At 41.1% G+C, this 18,102-nt stretch overlaps 1 protein-coding gene across 4 annotated transcripts in view; it reads right to left on the bottom strand.

Annotated features, from left to right (window-relative positions):
• The window catches only part of LOC110488572 (protein FAM13B), an 80,547-nt gene that overhangs the window by 28,383 nt on the left and 34,062 nt on the right, over positions 1-18,102 (bottom strand). For all 4 annotated transcript variants that reach the window (XM_021560838.2, XM_021560839.2, XM_021560836.2 and 1 more), the window contains exon 7: positions 3,192-3,325. In XM_021560838.2, the coding sequence (XP_021416513.2) occupies positions 3,192-3,325 (134 nt within the window). The remainder of the gene's footprint in view (positions 1-3,191; positions 3,326-18,102) is intronic.

Genomic DNA, 18,102 nt, shown 5'->3' on the forward strand with positions numbered 1-18,102 from the left:
TAGCAACAACAAAAAATATTTTGCTGGTAAAAAAAATCTGAATGGCTGTTAGATTTAGCCAAATGTAGGTAGATTTTGGCATTGTCAGGCTGGGGAACACATGCATTCTTTATTGTATTTTGTTGTGTTGTGTTTAAATGGGGCAGCTGGTGGTGTAATGGAATGTCTAAGTTTATTCAGTAATCAGTTCACAATAACATTCTTTTCTCCAATATATTGTATGCATGTGGTTATCATGTTCAATTAATAAATTATAATTATTAATAATGTAATGGGTGTTTGTTTACATTAAGATGCAAAAAGGGGTTTGTAATATAGACTGTATTTATCGGTCTCCGAAATAAACCAATTCCTTTAAAAGCACTGCAAATGATCTAGATCAATGCTGGCATATCAAAACATTTAAAAAATTTATACGTTTAATAAAAAAATATGGGACGGTTCAAGTTCAGTTTGGGACAGTTGAAATTGCACTTTGGCATGGTACTGAGTGATGAAAAAAAGTTAGTTGCAAACCCTGTAGCCACTGCGTTCCAATGTAGGCGTTTATCAGTGCACAAAGGCAGAGCCACCCAAACCCACTCTGATAGAGGCAGAGCTTTACAGCTCTGTTTCGATTTAAACAGGAAGCTACACCACCAACAATCTAGGGAAAAAAGTTCCTAAGCAAAAGCGGAACATCTAGAGGCCTATGGGGCGGCAGGGTAGCCTAGTGGTTAGAGCGTTGGACTAGTAACCGGAAGGTTGCAAGTTCAAACCCCCGAGCTGACAAGGTACAAATCTGTTGTTCTGCCCCTGAACAGTTAACCCACTGTTCCTCGGTCGTCATTGAAAATAAGAATTTGTTCTCAACTGACTTGCCTAGTTAAATAAAGATTTTTAAAAAATGCTCTAAATTGGAGGCTGACTTGGATCTTTATGTTAAGTATTTTGTTTACTTTGCATTAGTTAATCTGTACTTCTTGAAACAATCCAGGAGTACAATGAGTCACTCTTAAATCCCTATTGTTCTTCATGCTCATATAATCTAATCAAAGTTTGTCACGTGCGCTGAATACAACATTTGTAGACCTTAAATGCTTACTTACAGGCTCTAACCAATAGTGCAAAAAAGGTTAGGTAAATAGGTAAATAAAGAAATAAAAACAACAGTAAAAAGACAGTGAAAAATAACAGTAGCGAGGCTATAAAAGTAGCGAGGCTACATACAGACACCGGTTAGTCAGGCTGATTGAGGTAGTATGTACATGTAGATATGGTTAAAGTAACTATGCATATATATGATGGACAGAGTAGCAGTAGCGTAAAAGAGGGGTTGGTGTAGCTTCCTGTAATGTCTGTGTTGAACAGTATGCTCAGAATGTGGAGGAGTGTGGCCATAAAAAGAGACAATTGTGTAAAGGAATGACAGACTCGCTCCTCTGAAATTGTTCTCCATTAATACGATTTAAGCAGCCTGTCATACCAGACCTGTCTGACATTTAGCTGCTGTGGTGGAGCTCTCAATAGCCCTGTTGGCGCTCTGCTGAGATCAAAGTGGGTGCAGGTGCACTGGAACTAAACAAATAGAGGCGAGGAGGAGATGAGATCAACAGAAAGACTTAGATTATCTTTCATGTCTAGACCTCCGGACTTTTGAAGGGAGACACTCATCCGTTTAGTAGAGTGGAGATCAGCACAGCTTTTACATGGCTACCTGGTCCTGAACTAGCACCATTTTGCTCAGTACATTGAATGAGAAAAAACGTTATGATCTAATGCACTATTTTGCTCAGTGTATAGAAAATTGGGGTCAGGAGCCCACGTGGAGTCACCCGACTGAAAAATAGTTACGATCACGGTGGGAAATGAACACCCGCCAAATGCAGGTAGATTTAGGCATTGTTAGGTAAGAAATGTCTATTTCAACAACCAAAACATTTGGGAATAGTACAAATTTAAATAAAGCCAAAGCCCAGATGTAAAAGTTGGTCGAGTTGGCTAGTTACATCGTTTTGTTGTTTTTCAATATTAGTTGGGTTTGCTTCAAATGTCTGCTGCTACGGAAGAAACGGTGATTCGCATGTCTGACAGAGACGGCGTGCCCCTTTACCATGGTAACGGCCCGCCCCTTAAAGTGGCAGCAGAATTTTTTTGTCTTCCCTAAAACATTTATTCATTAACTTTAAGTAATTTCTTATCATTAAAACAGTTAAATATTATTTTTTTTTATCCTAAATGTCAAATGATTTACTCCTTGTAAAAAAATTCAGCGTAGAGCCCTGAACATTTCCCACCATGATTGCTATCACTAGTCGGCTAACACCCGGTTACGCAATCCTGCACTTTAGAGAATGCTGCCCTGTATACAGAGACATGGAATCACTGGTCACTTTAACAATGGAACATCAGTCACTTTAATAATGTTTACATACTGCTTTACCCATTACATATGTATATACTGTATTCTATTCTACTGTATTTTAGTCAATGCCACTCCGACATTGCTCGTCCTAATATTTATATATTTCTTAACTCCATTCTTTTACTTTTAGATTGGTGTGTATTGTTGTGAATTGTTAGATACTACTGCACTGTTGGGCCTAGGAACACAAGCATTTCGCTACACCCTTAATAACATCTGCTAAATGTGTGTATGTGTCCAATAAAATTTGATATGTAATAATAAATAAGCCGTTTCACTCAGCATTTTGTGGAAATTGTGATTCCAATTATGTAATACTCTCATGTGGGAGCTAAGCTGACCCAATGACATTATACTATAAGAGATCTTTATGGCTTAACCCAGATACAAGAACATAGCTGTGGTGGAGCAGGCAGCTTGGTTGGAATGTGACATACATTCCCTGGATATGATCGATTAAATATTTTATTTTGAATAATTTTCTACCATGTCCGTTGTCCTGACTTGGCACTGGAAAAAAAAAAAAGTATAGAGCCCTGGCGCTAATGTAAAGTAACTGTTCATAAAAAAAGTTGTATTTCTTATCAAGCAAAATAGTTATTTATCACGATACACATCGCCCAGCTGTAGTACAGATGAATCATTGATAAATCGCACATGAACTGGCCCTTTCAATTTTTAGTGTATTTATTCCTAATTGTCTACGCTTGATATATTTTTGTATACCCAGAGCAGCAAACCAAATTACCCCATGAGGATCATAAAGTCAATCATCAACTTATCTTACCTTGAAGAGGGAGTGACCTGCGTGTTACTGTGTTGGGGGGATTCGGAGGTGGAAGGGGGGCCTTCCTCGCCCTCGCCGTCCTGGGGCAGCTCCTCACATGCCTCTAATTTCTCATCGTCCAGGAGCTCAGTGATCTGCAAGGGAGAGTGAAGGGTCAGGGGACATTTTAGAAGTAGGCTAGGAGGTTTAAGTATCATCATACATGACACCTCTGACAGGACACTGAGTGAGCTATACCATCACAAACTGTGCACCCAGACAACATTATGTAATACAGCGTTAGGGGCTGACCCCAATTAGTCGACTGGTTGATTGTTCGGTCGACCTAGATTTTTTTAGTCAAGCAGTAGCAAATAAAGAAAGAAACACAGATACAAATATACACACACACACACACACACACACACACACACACACACTCAGCAAAAAAAGAAACGTCCTCTCACTGTCAACTACGTTTATTTTCAGTAAACTTAACATGTTGAATCTTATGTTCATACAAATATTTACACAACAGACAAACTGAACAAGTTCCACAAACATGTGACTAACAGAAATTGAATAATGTGTCCCTGAACAAAGGGGGGGTGTCAAAATAAAAAAGTAACAGTCAGTATCTGGTGTGGCCACCAGCTGCATTAAGTACTGCAGTGTATCTCCTCCTCATGGACTGGACCAGATTTTGTCCCACTCTTCCACCAAGGCACCTGCAAGTTCTCAGACATTTCTGGGGGGGAATGGCCCTCGCCCTCACCCTCCGATCCAACAGGTCCCAGACTTGCTCAATGGGATTGAGATCCAGGCTCTTCGCTGGTCATGGCAGAACACAGATATTCCTGTCTTGCAGGAAATCATGCACAGAACGAGCAGTATGGCTGGTGGCATTGTCAGGCTGGAGGGTCATGTTAGGATGAGCCTGCAGGAAGAGTACCACATGAGGGAGGAGCGTGTCTTCCCTGTAACGCACAGCATTGAGATTTCCTGCAATGACAACAAACTCAGTCCGATGATGCTGTGACACACCGCCCCAGACCATGACGGACCCTCCACCTCCCCGTCCAGAATACAGGCCTCGGTGTAACGCTCATTCAATCCAATCATCACCCCTGGTGAGACAAAACCGCGACTCATCAGTGAAAAGCACTTTTTGCCAGTCCTGTCTGGTCCAGTCAAGGTGGGTTTGTGCCCATAGGCGACGTTGTTGCCGGTGAGGTCTGGTGTGAACCTGCCTTACAACAGGCCTACATACAAGCCCTCAGTTCAGCCTCTCTCTGCCTATTGTAGACAGTCTGAGCACTGATGGAGGGATTGTGTGTTCCTGGTGTAACTGGGCAGTTGTTGTTGCCATCCTGTACCTGTACCGCAGGTGTGATGTACAGATCCTGTGCAGGTGTTGTTACACGTGGTCTGCCACTGCGAGGATGATCAGCTGTCCGTCCTGTCTCCCTGTAGCACAGTCTCAGGCGTCTCACAGTACGAACATTGCAATTTATTTCCCTGGCCACATCTGCAGTCCTCATGCCTCCTTGCAGCATGCCTAAGGCACATTCATGCCGATGAGCAGGGACCCTGGGCATCTTTCTTTTGCTGTTTTTCAGTCAGTAGAAAGGCCTCTTTCGAGTCCTAAGTTTTCATAACTGTGACCTTAATTGTCTACCACCTGTAAGATGTTAACTAGTGATCCCTTCCTGCGCCAATCCCGTTAACGGGATTGATTTGACAACACCCAGTGAAATAACAGCGCAAAAATTCAAAAAACAGAAATACTTATAATAATAATTCATAAATCATACAAGTGTTATACACCGGTTTAAAGATGAACTTCTTATTAATCCAGCCACAGTGTCAGATTTCAAAAAGGCTTTACGGTGAAAGCAAACCATGCTATTATCTGAGGATAGCACCCCATCAAACATACACATGGAAATCATAATTCAACCCGCCAGGCACAACAAAAAAAGTCAGAAATAACATAATTCATGCCTTACCTTTGAAGATCTTCTTCTGTTGGCACTTCATATGTCCATTAAACATCACAAGTGGTCCTTTTGAACAATAAATTAACTCGTTAGATATCCAAAATGTCCATTTATTTGGCGCGTATGATTCAGAAAATACACCGGTTCCAACTCCCACAACATGACTACTACACATTATATAATTAGTTACCTGTAAACTTGATCCAAACATCTCAAACAACATTCCTAATTCAACTTTAGGTATTTTTAAATGTAAATAAATCGGTAAAATTTAAGATGGAATAAACTGTGTTCAATACCAGAGGAAAACAAAATGGAGCGTGCTTTCAGGTCGCGCGCCTCAACCACAACAGTACACTTTACTCGACCCTCGTTCTGGACAGCCCTACTTCTTCATTTCTCAAAGGATACTGACAGACATCATTCAAACAGTTTTAGAAACTTCTAATATGCATATCCTAGCTTCTGGGCCTGAGTAGCAGGCAGTTTACTTTGGGCACGCTTTTCATCCGGACGTGAAAATACCACCCCCTAGCCTTAAGAAGTAAGTGTCTTAACCGTTCCACAGGTGCATGTTCATTAATTGTTTATGGTTCATTGAACAAGCGTGGGAAACAGTGTTTAAACCCTTTACAATGAAGATCTGTGAAGTTATTTGGATTTTTACCAATTATCTTTGAAAAACAGGGTCCTGAAAAATGGACATTTCTTTTTTTACTGAGTTGTGTGTATGTATGTATGTATGTATGTATGTATGTATGTATGTATGTATGTATGTATGTATGTATGTATGTATGTGTGTATACAGTGGGGCAAAAAAGTATTTAGTCAGCCACCAATTGTGCAAGTTCTCCAACTTAAAAAGATGAGGCCTGTAATTTTCATAATATATATGGAAGCACACACACACACACACAGATTAGTTCACTGAGATGGGTGTACGGGCGTACGCACGCACGCACGCATACACACATACATTCAACCTCTTAAAAGAACTAATCCATTATAGAGGACCAGACAAAGCCGATTTATGCTTTATCCAAAAATGTGGTGGGAGGCTCCATATGGAGGGGGTGACAATTGCGGAGAGGCCAAATTGAGCTCAGTACCGCATCGCCATGCACCTCCCATATGTTGTAACAATGCGGAGGGCTCTGTATAGCTCCGCATTGACACGATTGGGGGGCGGTAGATCCTGTATAAACACAAACTCACTTCCTTGACAACTCCCCTCACAACAAACAGCTCTGTAATGCGCAAGTATGAATGCCCTGACTTCTGCAGAGCCATGTCATCGTAAATGCAACACGGTCAATGGAGACGTCGGCTTGACCATGCAGCGCCCAAGAAGCTAAATGCACTTCTCTCCATGTGTTCTCTCCCACCAATTTGTGCACATTCATTGTTTCAGAACTTCATTGTGTGAATTGTATGCTTTTGATTTTTAGTCTATCACTTCCCCATTACATATCACCAGTAGTACATTTACTGTTCATTTCTATCATTTCTAATCTACAATGTTTGTTTGGTTATGATAATTTATGTTAATGCATCAATATATTATTCCAGTCTTACCGTTCTCATTGTCGGAGTGGACATTGTTTGTAGAGTGCACAACCTATGCTACACTTGTGAGAAACACGTTTTGGTTTATTTCATACCATTTACAAGTTTAGTCAATTAAAATGTAGTCATTGTCTATTGTTTGGTGCGCTCCTGTCAAGGTTACGTAAGGATGTGCACCTGATTACTCATAGACGTATATAGGCGACCTGGCCTGTGCGCAAATGTAGGCATTTAAATGTGCCTATTTGGGGATCTGATAATTTAATACACCACCACTAATGGGCTGTGGAGCTTGTCAAAGTAATGTTATTTTTTTCACCTCAAACAGCAAGCAAACAAATTCTGTTTTTACATCCATTGAGAATGACAATAGTTCCTCAATGTAGGCCATTTGAAAAACCTTTACAGCGCTCTCCCTTACGATGACCACTCAGCGTGAAAGGGAAAAATGTCAAGCTCTGATCCAGTGGAAACATCATAAAATAGGCCTACCTGATTACTTCTTGTCAGTGCTCGACTTGGACTGAAATAGGTTCCGGTACTCATTTTGGGTGCTGGTCGTTGTTTATATTAGGTGCAGGAGCTCCACAATACTTTTTAGCTAATATTCTATAAAGAGGAACGGGAGCTCAAGCAGTAGAACATTTGAGGTGCCGGAACTCAGCTCCGGAGAGCTCCTGCCCAAGTCAAGCACTGCTTCTTATCCTTTGCACAAAAAGCCTAAAAATCTAATCTTATTGGTCACATACACGTGATTACCAGATGTTATTGTGGGTGTAGCGAAATGCTTGTGCTTCTAGCTCCGACAGTGCAGTAATATCTAACAAATTAATTATACAGTTGAAGTTGGAAGTTTACATACACCTTCGGGGCGGCAGGGTAGCCTAGTGGTTAGAGCATTGGACTAGTAACCGGAAGGTTGCGAGTTCAAACCCCCTTCTGACAAGGTAAGGTCAGTCGTTCTGCCCCTGAACAAGCTTTGACTTCCTGACTGATGTCTTGAGATGTTGCTTCAATATATCCACAATTCTTGCCTCATGACGCCATCTATTTTGTGAAGTGCACCAGACCCTCATGCAGCAAAGCACCCCCACAACATGATGCTTGCCACCCCGTGCTTCACGATTGGGGTGGTATCCTTCGGCTTGCAAGCATCCCCCTTTTATTCCAAACACAACAATGGTCATTATGGCAGTTCTATTTATGTTTCATCGGACCAGAGGACATTTCTCCAAAAAGTACGATCTTTGTCCCCATGTGCAGTTGCAAACCGTAGTTTTTGTGGAGGTTTTGGAGCAGTGGCTTCTTCCTTGTTGAGCGGCCTTTCAGGTTATGTCGATATTGGACTTCTACTGTGGATATAGATACTTTTGTGCCAGTTTCCTCCAGCATCTTCACAAGGTCATTTGCTGTTGTTCTGGGATTGATTTGCACTTTTTACACCAAAGTACATTCAGCTCTAGGAGACAGAACGCGTCTCTTTCCTGAGCGGGATGACGGCTGCGTGGTCCCTTGGTGTTTATACTTGCGTACTATTGTTTGTACAGATGAATGTGGTACCTTCAGGCGTTTGGAAAATGCTCCCAAGGGTGAACCAGACAGACTCTTGGAGGTCTACAATTTATTTTCTGAGGTCTTGGCTGATATCTTTTGATTTTCCCATGATGTCAAGCAAAGAGGCACTGTGTTTGAAGGTGGGCCTTGTAATACATCCACAGGTATACCTCCAATTAACTCAAATTATGTCAATTAGCCTATCAGAAGTTTAAAGCCATGACATAATTTTCTGGAATTTTCCAAGCTGTTTAAAGGCACAGTTAACTTAGTGTATGTACACTTTGACCCACTGGAATTGTGATAAAGCAAATTATAAGTTAAATAATCTGTCTGTAAACAATTGTTGGAAAAAATACTTGTGTTGTGCACAAAGTAGATGTCCTAGTCGACTTGCCAAAACTATAGTTTAACAAGAAATTTGTGGAGTGGTTGAAAAAGAGTTTTAATGACTACAACCTAAGTGTATGTAAACTTCTGACTTCAACTGTACATATGGATGAGCGATGTCAGAGCGGAATGGACTAAGATACAGTAGAATAGTATAGAAAAACAGTATATACACATATGAGATGAGTAAAGCAAGATATGTAAGCATTAAGCGACAGATATCGTAGAATAGTATAGAATACAGTATGAGATGAGTAATGCAAATATGTAAACATTATTAAAGTGACTAGTGTTCCATTCCTTAAAGTGGCCAGTGATTCCTAGTCTATGCCTATAGGTAGGAGCTTCTAATGTGCTAGTAACGGCTGTTTAACATTGATGGCCTTGAGATAAAAGCTGTTTTTCAATCTCTCGGTCCCAGCTTTGATGCACCTGTACTAACCTCACCTTCTGGATGATAGCGGGATGAACAGGCAGTGGCTCGGGTGGTTGATGTCCTTGATTATCTTTTTGGCCTTCCTGTGACATCAGGTGCTGTAGGTGTCCTGGAGGGCGAGTAGTTTGCCCCCGGTAATGCGTTGGGCAGACCACACCACCCTCTGGAGAGCTCTGCGGTTGTGGGCAGTGCAGTTGCCGTACCAGGCGATACAGCCCGACAGGATGCTTTCAATTGTGCATCTACAAATTTGCGCAGGTTTTAGGTGACAAAGCAAATTTCTTTAGCCTCTGTCTGTGTGGGTGATCCATTTCAGTTTGTCAGTGATGTGTACGCCAAGAAACTTTAAGCTTTCCATCTTCTCCACAGCTGTGTCTGTCACGAGCTCACTGGTGCGGGAAACTCGAGGGCCCAGAATATTTTGTACAATGTTGCAAGTTCGCTAGCACAAGCTTCAGGCTGAACCCAGTTGATACAATGTTTCAAGTTTGTTACAGACAGACCATGCATAGCCAATGTGATATACACTGCTTAAAAAAATAAACGGGAACACTAAAATAACACATCCTAGATCTGAATGAATGAAATATTCTTATTAAATACTTTTGTCTTTACATAGTTGAATGTGCTGACAACAAAATCATACAAAAATTAAATCAATGGAAATCAAATTTATCAACCCATGGAGGTCTGGATTTGGAGTCACACTCAAAATCAAAGTGGAACACCAAACTACAGGCAGATCCAACTTTGATGTAATGTCCTTAAAACAAGTCAAAATGAGGCTCAGTAGTGTGTGTGGCCTCCACGTGCCTGTATGACCTCCCTACAACGCCTGGGGATGCTCCTGATGAGGTGGCGGATGGTCTTCTTAGGGATCTCCTCCCAGACCTGGACTAAAGCATCCGCCAACTCCTAGACAGTCTGTGGTGCAACGTGGCGTTGGTGGATGGAGCGAGACATGATGTCCCAGATGTGTTCAATTGGATTCAGGTCTGGGGAACGGGCGGGCCAGTCCATAGCATCAATGCCTTCCTCTTGCAGGAACTGCTGACACACTCCAGACACATGAGGTATAGCATTGTCTTGCATTAGGAGGAACCCAGGGCCAACCGCACCAGCATATGGTCTCACAAGCGGTCTGAGGATGTCATCCCGGTACCTAATGGCAGTCAGGCTACCTCTGGCGAGCACATGGAGGGCTGTGCGGCCCCCCAAAGAAATGCCACCCCACACCATGACTGACCCACCGCCAAACCGGTCATGCTGGAGGATGTTGCAGGCAGCAGAACGTTCTCCACGGCGTCACCAGACTCTGGCACGTCTATCACGTGCTCAGTGTGAACCTGCTTTCATTTGTGAAGAGCACAGGGCGCCAGTGGCAAATTTGCCAATCTTGGTGTTCTCTGGCAAATGCCAAACGTCCTGCACGGTGTTGGGCTGTAGGCACAACCCCCACCTGTGGACGTCAGGCCCTCATACCACCCTCATGGAGTCTGTTTCTGACCGTTTGAGCAAACACACGGAGGTAGCGGTCCTGCTGCTAGGTTGTTGCCCTCCTACGGCCTCCTCCATGTCTCCTGATGTACTGGCCTGTCTCCTGGTAGCACCTCCATGCTCTGGACACTACGCTGACAGACACAGCAAACCTTCTTGCCACAGCTTGCATTGATGTGCCATCCTGGATGAGCTGCACTACCTGAGCCACTTGTATGGGTTGTAGACTCCGTCTCATGCTACCACTAGAGTGAAAGCACCGCCAGCATTCAAAAGTGACCAAAAACATCAGCCAGGAAACACAGGAACTGAGAAGTGGTCTGTGGTCACCACCTGCAGAACCACTCCTTTATTGGGGGTGTCTTGCTAATTGCCTATAATTTCCACCTGTTGTCTATTCCATTTGCACAACAGCATATGACATTTATTGTCAATCAGTGTTGCTTCCTAAGTGGACAGTTTGATTTCACAGAAGTGTGATTGACTTGGAGTTACATTGTGTTGTTTAAGTGTTCCCTTTATTTTTTTGAGCAGTGTATACATATTTTTTCCTTCAGGATATTTTCTACTTTTATTTGTTGGCTTCATGTAGGCCATTTTGACAGTTGGCAATATAAAAGTTACTTTAGGTTTGTATCATTTCAATTTAGATACATTTTTTATTAACCACATGACAAAGATTGAGATAGGAAGTTATTATAAAATAAACTGTTCCATGAAAATGTACATATGAAAACCATAACTGGCACTCAGATTGGTAGAAATGGTAAGATAAATTGGCATTGCTATTACCGGCAACTTCAGGAGAGTAATGGCAGAATCTGAAAAAGCCAGCAGGAGCGGGAGGAGAATGCTTGGGTCAGGTTGAGTTATGAGTCTTCTCTCAAACAGTAAGTTTAAAGCATCAGACAAGCTCAATTAATTTAGTCAATTTTATTAAAACACATAGGGTATGTCTATATACCGGTATGGAAAAATCCACATTGGTCGAAAGTACAAACTTTTCAGTCAACCAAGATTTGTTTGTTGTTATTTTCGGGGACTGCCCTTTACAGTGGGGTCCGGAATGATTGGATCCCTTGAAGATGGGCAACAAAGGTATAAAATAAATACAAATAATGAGCTTTCGAAATAATGCATATGCAGAAAATTCCTCCTCCTATACTCCCCTGCTCTAAAATCAAATTGTATTTGTCACATGCGCCAAAACAGGCGGTATAGACCTTACTGTGAAATTCTTACCAGCCCATAACTCTATTTTCTTGACTGGATTGTTGGTTAAGAAAATATTTACTAAATAAACTCAAGTAAAAAATAAAAACAAAAATATTATTAACAATAATGAGGCTAGAGTATATACAGGGGGTAAATGTGCTGGGGTACAGGTTAGTTGAGGTAAAATTGTACATGTAGGTAGGGGTAAAGTGATTATGCATAGATAATAAACAGCGAGTAGCTGTTGGGGGGGGGGAGAGACAACGCAAATAGACCGGGTGACCATTTCATTAAATTGTTCAGCAGTATATAGGTCCTGGATGGCAGGAAGCTTGGCCCCAGGGATGTAATGCGCAGTACGCACGACCCTATGTAGCGCTTCACACAGGACCCAAACCGGCTGCGCGCGTGATCGTGCATACATTTTATTTGTCCCTCTACACCAAACACGATCACAACACACATGTTAAAATATCAAAACAAACTCTGAACCAATGACATTAATTTGGGGACAGGTCGAAAAGCTTTAAACATTTATGGAAATGTAGCTAGTTAGCTTGCACATGCTAGCTAATTTGTCCTATTTAGCTAGCTTACTGTTGCTAGTTAATTTATCCTGGGATATAAACACTAGGTTGTTAATTTACCTGAAATACACAAGGACCTCTACTCCGACAATTAAGCCATACATAAAACGGTCAACCAAATCGTTTCTAGTCATCTATCCTCCTTCCAAGCTTTTTCCATCTTTGAACTTATATGGTGATTGGCATCTAAACTTTCATAGTATTACCAGGACAACCGGCAACACAGTCTTTCAATCACCCACGTGGGTATAACCAATGAGGAGATGGCACGTGGGTACCTGCTTCTAAACCAATGAAGAGATGGGAGAGGCAGGACTTGCAGCGCGATCTGCGTCAGAAATAGGAATGACTTCTATTTTAGCCATTGGTAACGCAGATGCTCGTTGACACACGCGAGCAGTGTGGGTGCAATAATTGAATAACAGATTCCTGAATGCATTTTGTGACGCGACCGGTGTAGTCAGGGTATTACGGTCAGATGCTGCGCAGTTGCCATACCAGGTGGTGATGCAACCAGTCAGGATGAAACTGGCTCTCATGAGGACCACCACAGGAAAGGAAAACCCAGAGTTATCTCTGTTGCAGAGGATAAGTTCATTAGAGTTAACTGCACCTCATATTGCAGCCCAAATAAATGCTTCACAGAGTTCAAGTAACAGACATCTCAATATCAACTGTTCAGAGACTACGTGAATCAGGCCTTCATTGGAAAATTGCTGCAAAGAATCACCCGACCTCAAACCAATTGAGATGGTTTGGGATGAGTAGGACTGCAGAGTGAAGGAAGAGCAGGCAACAAGTGCTCAGCATATGTGGGAACTCTTTCAAGACTGTTGGAAAAGCATTCCATGTGAAGCTGGTTGAGCGAATGCCAAATGTGTGCAAAGCGGTCATCAAGGAAAAAGATGGCTACTTTGAAGAAACTAAAATATACAATATTTGGTTACTACATGATTCCATAGGTGTTACTTTATAGTTTTAATATCTTCATTATTATTCTACAATGCAGAAAATCATAAAAATAAAAAACCTTTGAATGAGTAGATGTGTCCAAACATTTGACTAGTACTCTATACAGTCTGCAAACAAAGCAAGCATCTCTTATGCAGGACAGGTCATGTGGGCTCAGATGTTTTCTATGTACAGTGTACACACAGAGAGACTATAAACACCAAGACATCTGTTACAATTACCAATTAGTGGTTGCTGCTGTACATTTTCAGCCAGGCTGGCTGTTCCTTGAATAGGTCCTATTGAATCAGTGGTGTTGACATCCCTTGAAATGTACCTAGCGTTAGACGTTGACACTGCAGTCGGTGCAGTAAGTGCAGAGCCTGCTGCTAATATGGTGGGAGGTATATTACATTGTACAAGATGTTCCATAAAGATCTAAAGATAGATCACACCATTCATCACCTTGGCTGAAAATTGTTCCGTGCCCTATGTTTAATGTTATAATTGCAAGGAGAGAGAGACTCGGTGGGGTAACCTAACAGAATAGGAATGATTCCTAATAGATATTCTGTCTGTGTCTTTGCCTGCATTTACAGAGGCAGCCCAATTTGGCTCTTTTCTTTCACTAAGGTCTTGATTAATCAGATCAGCTCTGAAAAAGATCTGATGTGATTGGCCAAAAAAGTTCAGGATTCAGCTGCCTGTGTAAACACAGCATAAGACACCACATTCCCCCCTCCTAGTCTGAGATGTTTCAGAACCCATAAACGCTGAGTTACTCTCTCTCTCCCCCCGCTCGCCAACCGCATCTGCTGCTGCCATGTCACAGCCACATTGCCATGGCAACAGCTCACTGACACCACTGATTGCATTTCAGGGTCTTGTCCCTCATTGTGTATGCAGATGGTTTTGAGTAATGGTTGTGTGTTGTCATGGCAGCGGTGTCTGTCCGCTGTCTGTAGTATAGCAACAGAAAGAGCCCAGGGGAGAGGATTCTCACACTGTTCTAACGGATTAACGGACACATTTATCCACATCAACAAAGCCCAGAACATTGAGCACTTCTCCAAAGGTTAAATATACTGAAGATATCTGAGCAGAAAAAGAGCTCACACTTAAAAAAAGGTCTCTAGCAGATGAATGGGGAGTCATAGTAACCTTCACATTTTACAACACAAGGGCCTGACAGCTGTAAATGGTCACAATGTGTTACAGAGACCATGGAACTTTCTGTATCATCTCCACAAGCTTTTCATAAACCGCAGGGTGCGGACAATGATTATTACGCATTGACAATTACCTAGAACCATTTCCCATGTCAAATTCAGATGTAGAAAGGCTTGATTCTACTCATTTTTTGTGGATTGTTTCCTCAAAAGTTCAGAATATTTTTCTCAAACACATGGAACATTTATCCAAAATATTAAGTCATAGGCTAATCAATGTTTACATCTACAGTGCCTTCAGAAAGTATTCATACCCCTTGACTTACTACACATTTTTTTGTGATATAACCTAAATTCTAAATGGATTAACTGTATTTTCTCACCTGTCTACACACAATACCCCATAATGACAAAAGTGAAAACTGTTTTTAAAAATGTTTGCACATTTATTGAAAATGAAATACAGAAATCTCAATTCCATAAGTATTCACACCCCTGAGTAAATACTTTGTAGAAGCACCTTTGGCAGCGATTACAGCTGTGAGTCTTTCTGGGTAAGTCTCTGAGCTTTCCACACCTGGTTTGTGCAACATTTGCCCATTATTCAAGCGCAGTCAAATTGGTTGCTGATCATTGCTAGACAACCATTTTAAGGTGTTGCCATGGATTTTCAAAACTAACTCAGCCACTCAGGAACATTCACTGTCTTTAGCAAATCTACTGTAGATTTGGCCTTTTATGTTTTAATCTCCTAGTGTCTGGTGGAAATCAGACAACTAGGTTCTCTCCTGTGCTTAGCGCCATTCCGCTTATTTTTTAATCCTGAAAAAAACTCACCAGTCCATAGCGAATACAAACACTCATAACATGACGCAGCCACCACTATGCATGACAATATGGAGAGTGGTACTCAGTAATATGTTGTATAGGATTTGGCCCAAACATAACACTTTGTATTCAGGACAAAAAGTTATTTGTTTGGCCACGTTTTGCAGTATTACTAGTGCCTTGTTGCAAACAGGCTCCCTTCTTTTCACTCTGTCAATTAGGTTAGTATTGTTGAGTAACTACAATGTTGTTGATCCATCCTCAGAGTTTAATGGCTGTGATAGGAAAAAACTATTTTAAAGTCACCATGGTGAAATCCCTGAGCGGTTTCCTTCCTCTCCGGCAACCCGAGTTAGGAAGGACGCCTGTATCTTTGTAGTGACTATTATTGAACACAGGAGGAGTCCATGCAACTTAAGCACATTTTTACTCCAGAACTTACTTAGACTTGCCATAACAAAAGGGTTGAATACTTATTGACTCAAGACATTTCAGCTTTTTTTTTTTATTTGTAAACTTCTCTAAAAACATAATAACACTTCGACATTATGTGGTATTGTCTGTAGGCCAGTGACAAAAAAAAATCTACATTTAATTAATTTTAAATTCAGGCTGTAACAAAAAAAATTGAAAAAAGTCAACGGGTGTGAATACCTTCTGAAGGCACTGTATATCTTAAACAAGGAGGAAGCCATGCGTTCATATTATGTAATCTTGGTTAACCCAGAACTAAGGTCTTGTGTAATTGGTCAGACGCTCGATTAAGTTATGAGTCCATACGTGTTAAATTAAAGAGTCACCCATTTTGAATGATAGTTTTTGTGGATCTCTGAGCAATGTTCTATAGATTCCCAGGGTCAATTAATTTGGGTCTCAGATATTGCAGTTCAGCAGGCAGAAATTTGGCCAGTATGACGTAGCATTGAGATATATAGCCTGTCTCACTACACGAAGTTAAAAGGAATGCAACTTTTAGTTTGTGAAAAAAATCATACAAGTCAGATTTCATAAGCCATTGATCATATTTTTTGTGATACCAGTACCTCTGGAAATGTGTAATTTAACAGAGGGTATAACACATTTCTCCCATTTGTCTGCCTCTCAGTCCAGGGTGCATTGCATGGTGCCATTGTGAATGTCAAACTCCACACTGAGGCACATCAATTTGCAGGTTGAACATGGTGAGATTGACTCCTAAATTGGCAGTGCAGTTTGTTTAGGCGATATTAAAAGATACTTAGCTACTTCACATGCTTATAATGACTTTGGTATTATTGTGTGCAGCTACGTTTGCTAGCAAGTTACCTAGCTAGCCAGCCAGTCCATAGAGAGCATTGCGGGTTTTGTAGTTAACTTTAGCTGTAACAGATTTCCACAACGATTCACACATTTTGCTCCCAACCTTATTATACAAAACGAAACTTTTGTTGACAAAATAAATTGTTCTCACATAGTGTTATGTAACACTGTAAATTATAGGAATTAGTGGTTTGGAGAGAACTTTAAGAGAACAAAGTGCCAACCTCTCTTTGCCAAGTTACAGGCAAGCCAAATGTCCCCTCCCGGAACCAATGCTGCTCGTTATCTTACGCATCCCGTTGTATCATGACAGATATACGATACCATTTATGTTTCCGTAGTCTGTCCATGAAAGATGATTACGTAACAGTATCTGCTGACTTCATCTAATTCCACCATGCCTGAAATTGTCATCAAACAGAACAGAAAGTACCAAGCAGGGAGCTCAAGAGGTGGAAAACATTGTTTCACAGTCACCTGTTACTATGAATAGGACACCTCAGAGTTTGACTAGTGAATGTGATTTCTAATATCCTAGGCTGTCGGGTAAATCCATTTGAGTTCAATCACTTTTTGACAGCATCCCTTTGGATTTAAACAAAACTTTCCAGACATTTTTGCCCATGGAAGTGGTCAGAGTGCCAAAACATTCACTGGAAATGATAAAAGGTTGGAGTTTGAAATCATTTAAAACGCTTACAAACAACAGAGTTGTCAAACTATTTTGTAAAATCACATAAGCTACAACCACATATTCACATTTTGTAACTTAGACCCTACTTTATATCGGAGGTTTCTGTGTTGTACCCTCCATCAGTTGAGACATGCTCTTAAATACAGGGTAGGTGTACTTTCAAAGTCATAGAAATTAGAGCCGGGACAATACCAGTATTACAATATTTGTTCCATGGAAAAATGAAAACACATAGCAGATCTAACTATTAGGTCCTTTAAAAACCAGCTGTCTGTAAAATATTGTGTGCTATTGCATGGAAAATAAACAAATGTGACTGCAATGACCACATAATGATGTTTGTTTACAACATTAGGGCTTTTTTTTGTGAAATCCGCCTCATGTTTTGGTTTTCTTGCCGCGATAGTAACGAATATCACAATACCGGTATCGTCCCTGCCCGAATAGAAATAGAATGGACTGATCCCTTCAGACCACTGCCACTTAGCTGATACACCATTGAAATTGAAATGTTCAATTCTAATTACTACCACAAAAGATGGCTGCCGGTCAATTTAATTGGACATGTCTATTCTATATATATGGTACTTCAGAAAGTATTCATCCCTCATGTTGTGTTACAGTCCAAAATCTAATTGGATTCAATATTTCCCCTCACCCATCTACACACAATACCCCATAATGAAAGTGAAAGCATGTTCTTAGAAATCTTTGCAAATGTATTGAAAATTAAATACAGAAATCTA

Source organism: Oncorhynchus mykiss, chromosome 14, assembly GCF_013265735.2.
Source record: "Oncorhynchus mykiss isolate Arlee chromosome 14, USDA_OmykA_1.1, whole genome shotgun sequence".
NCBI lineage: Eukaryota > Metazoa > Chordata > Actinopteri > Salmoniformes > Salmonidae > Oncorhynchus > Oncorhynchus mykiss.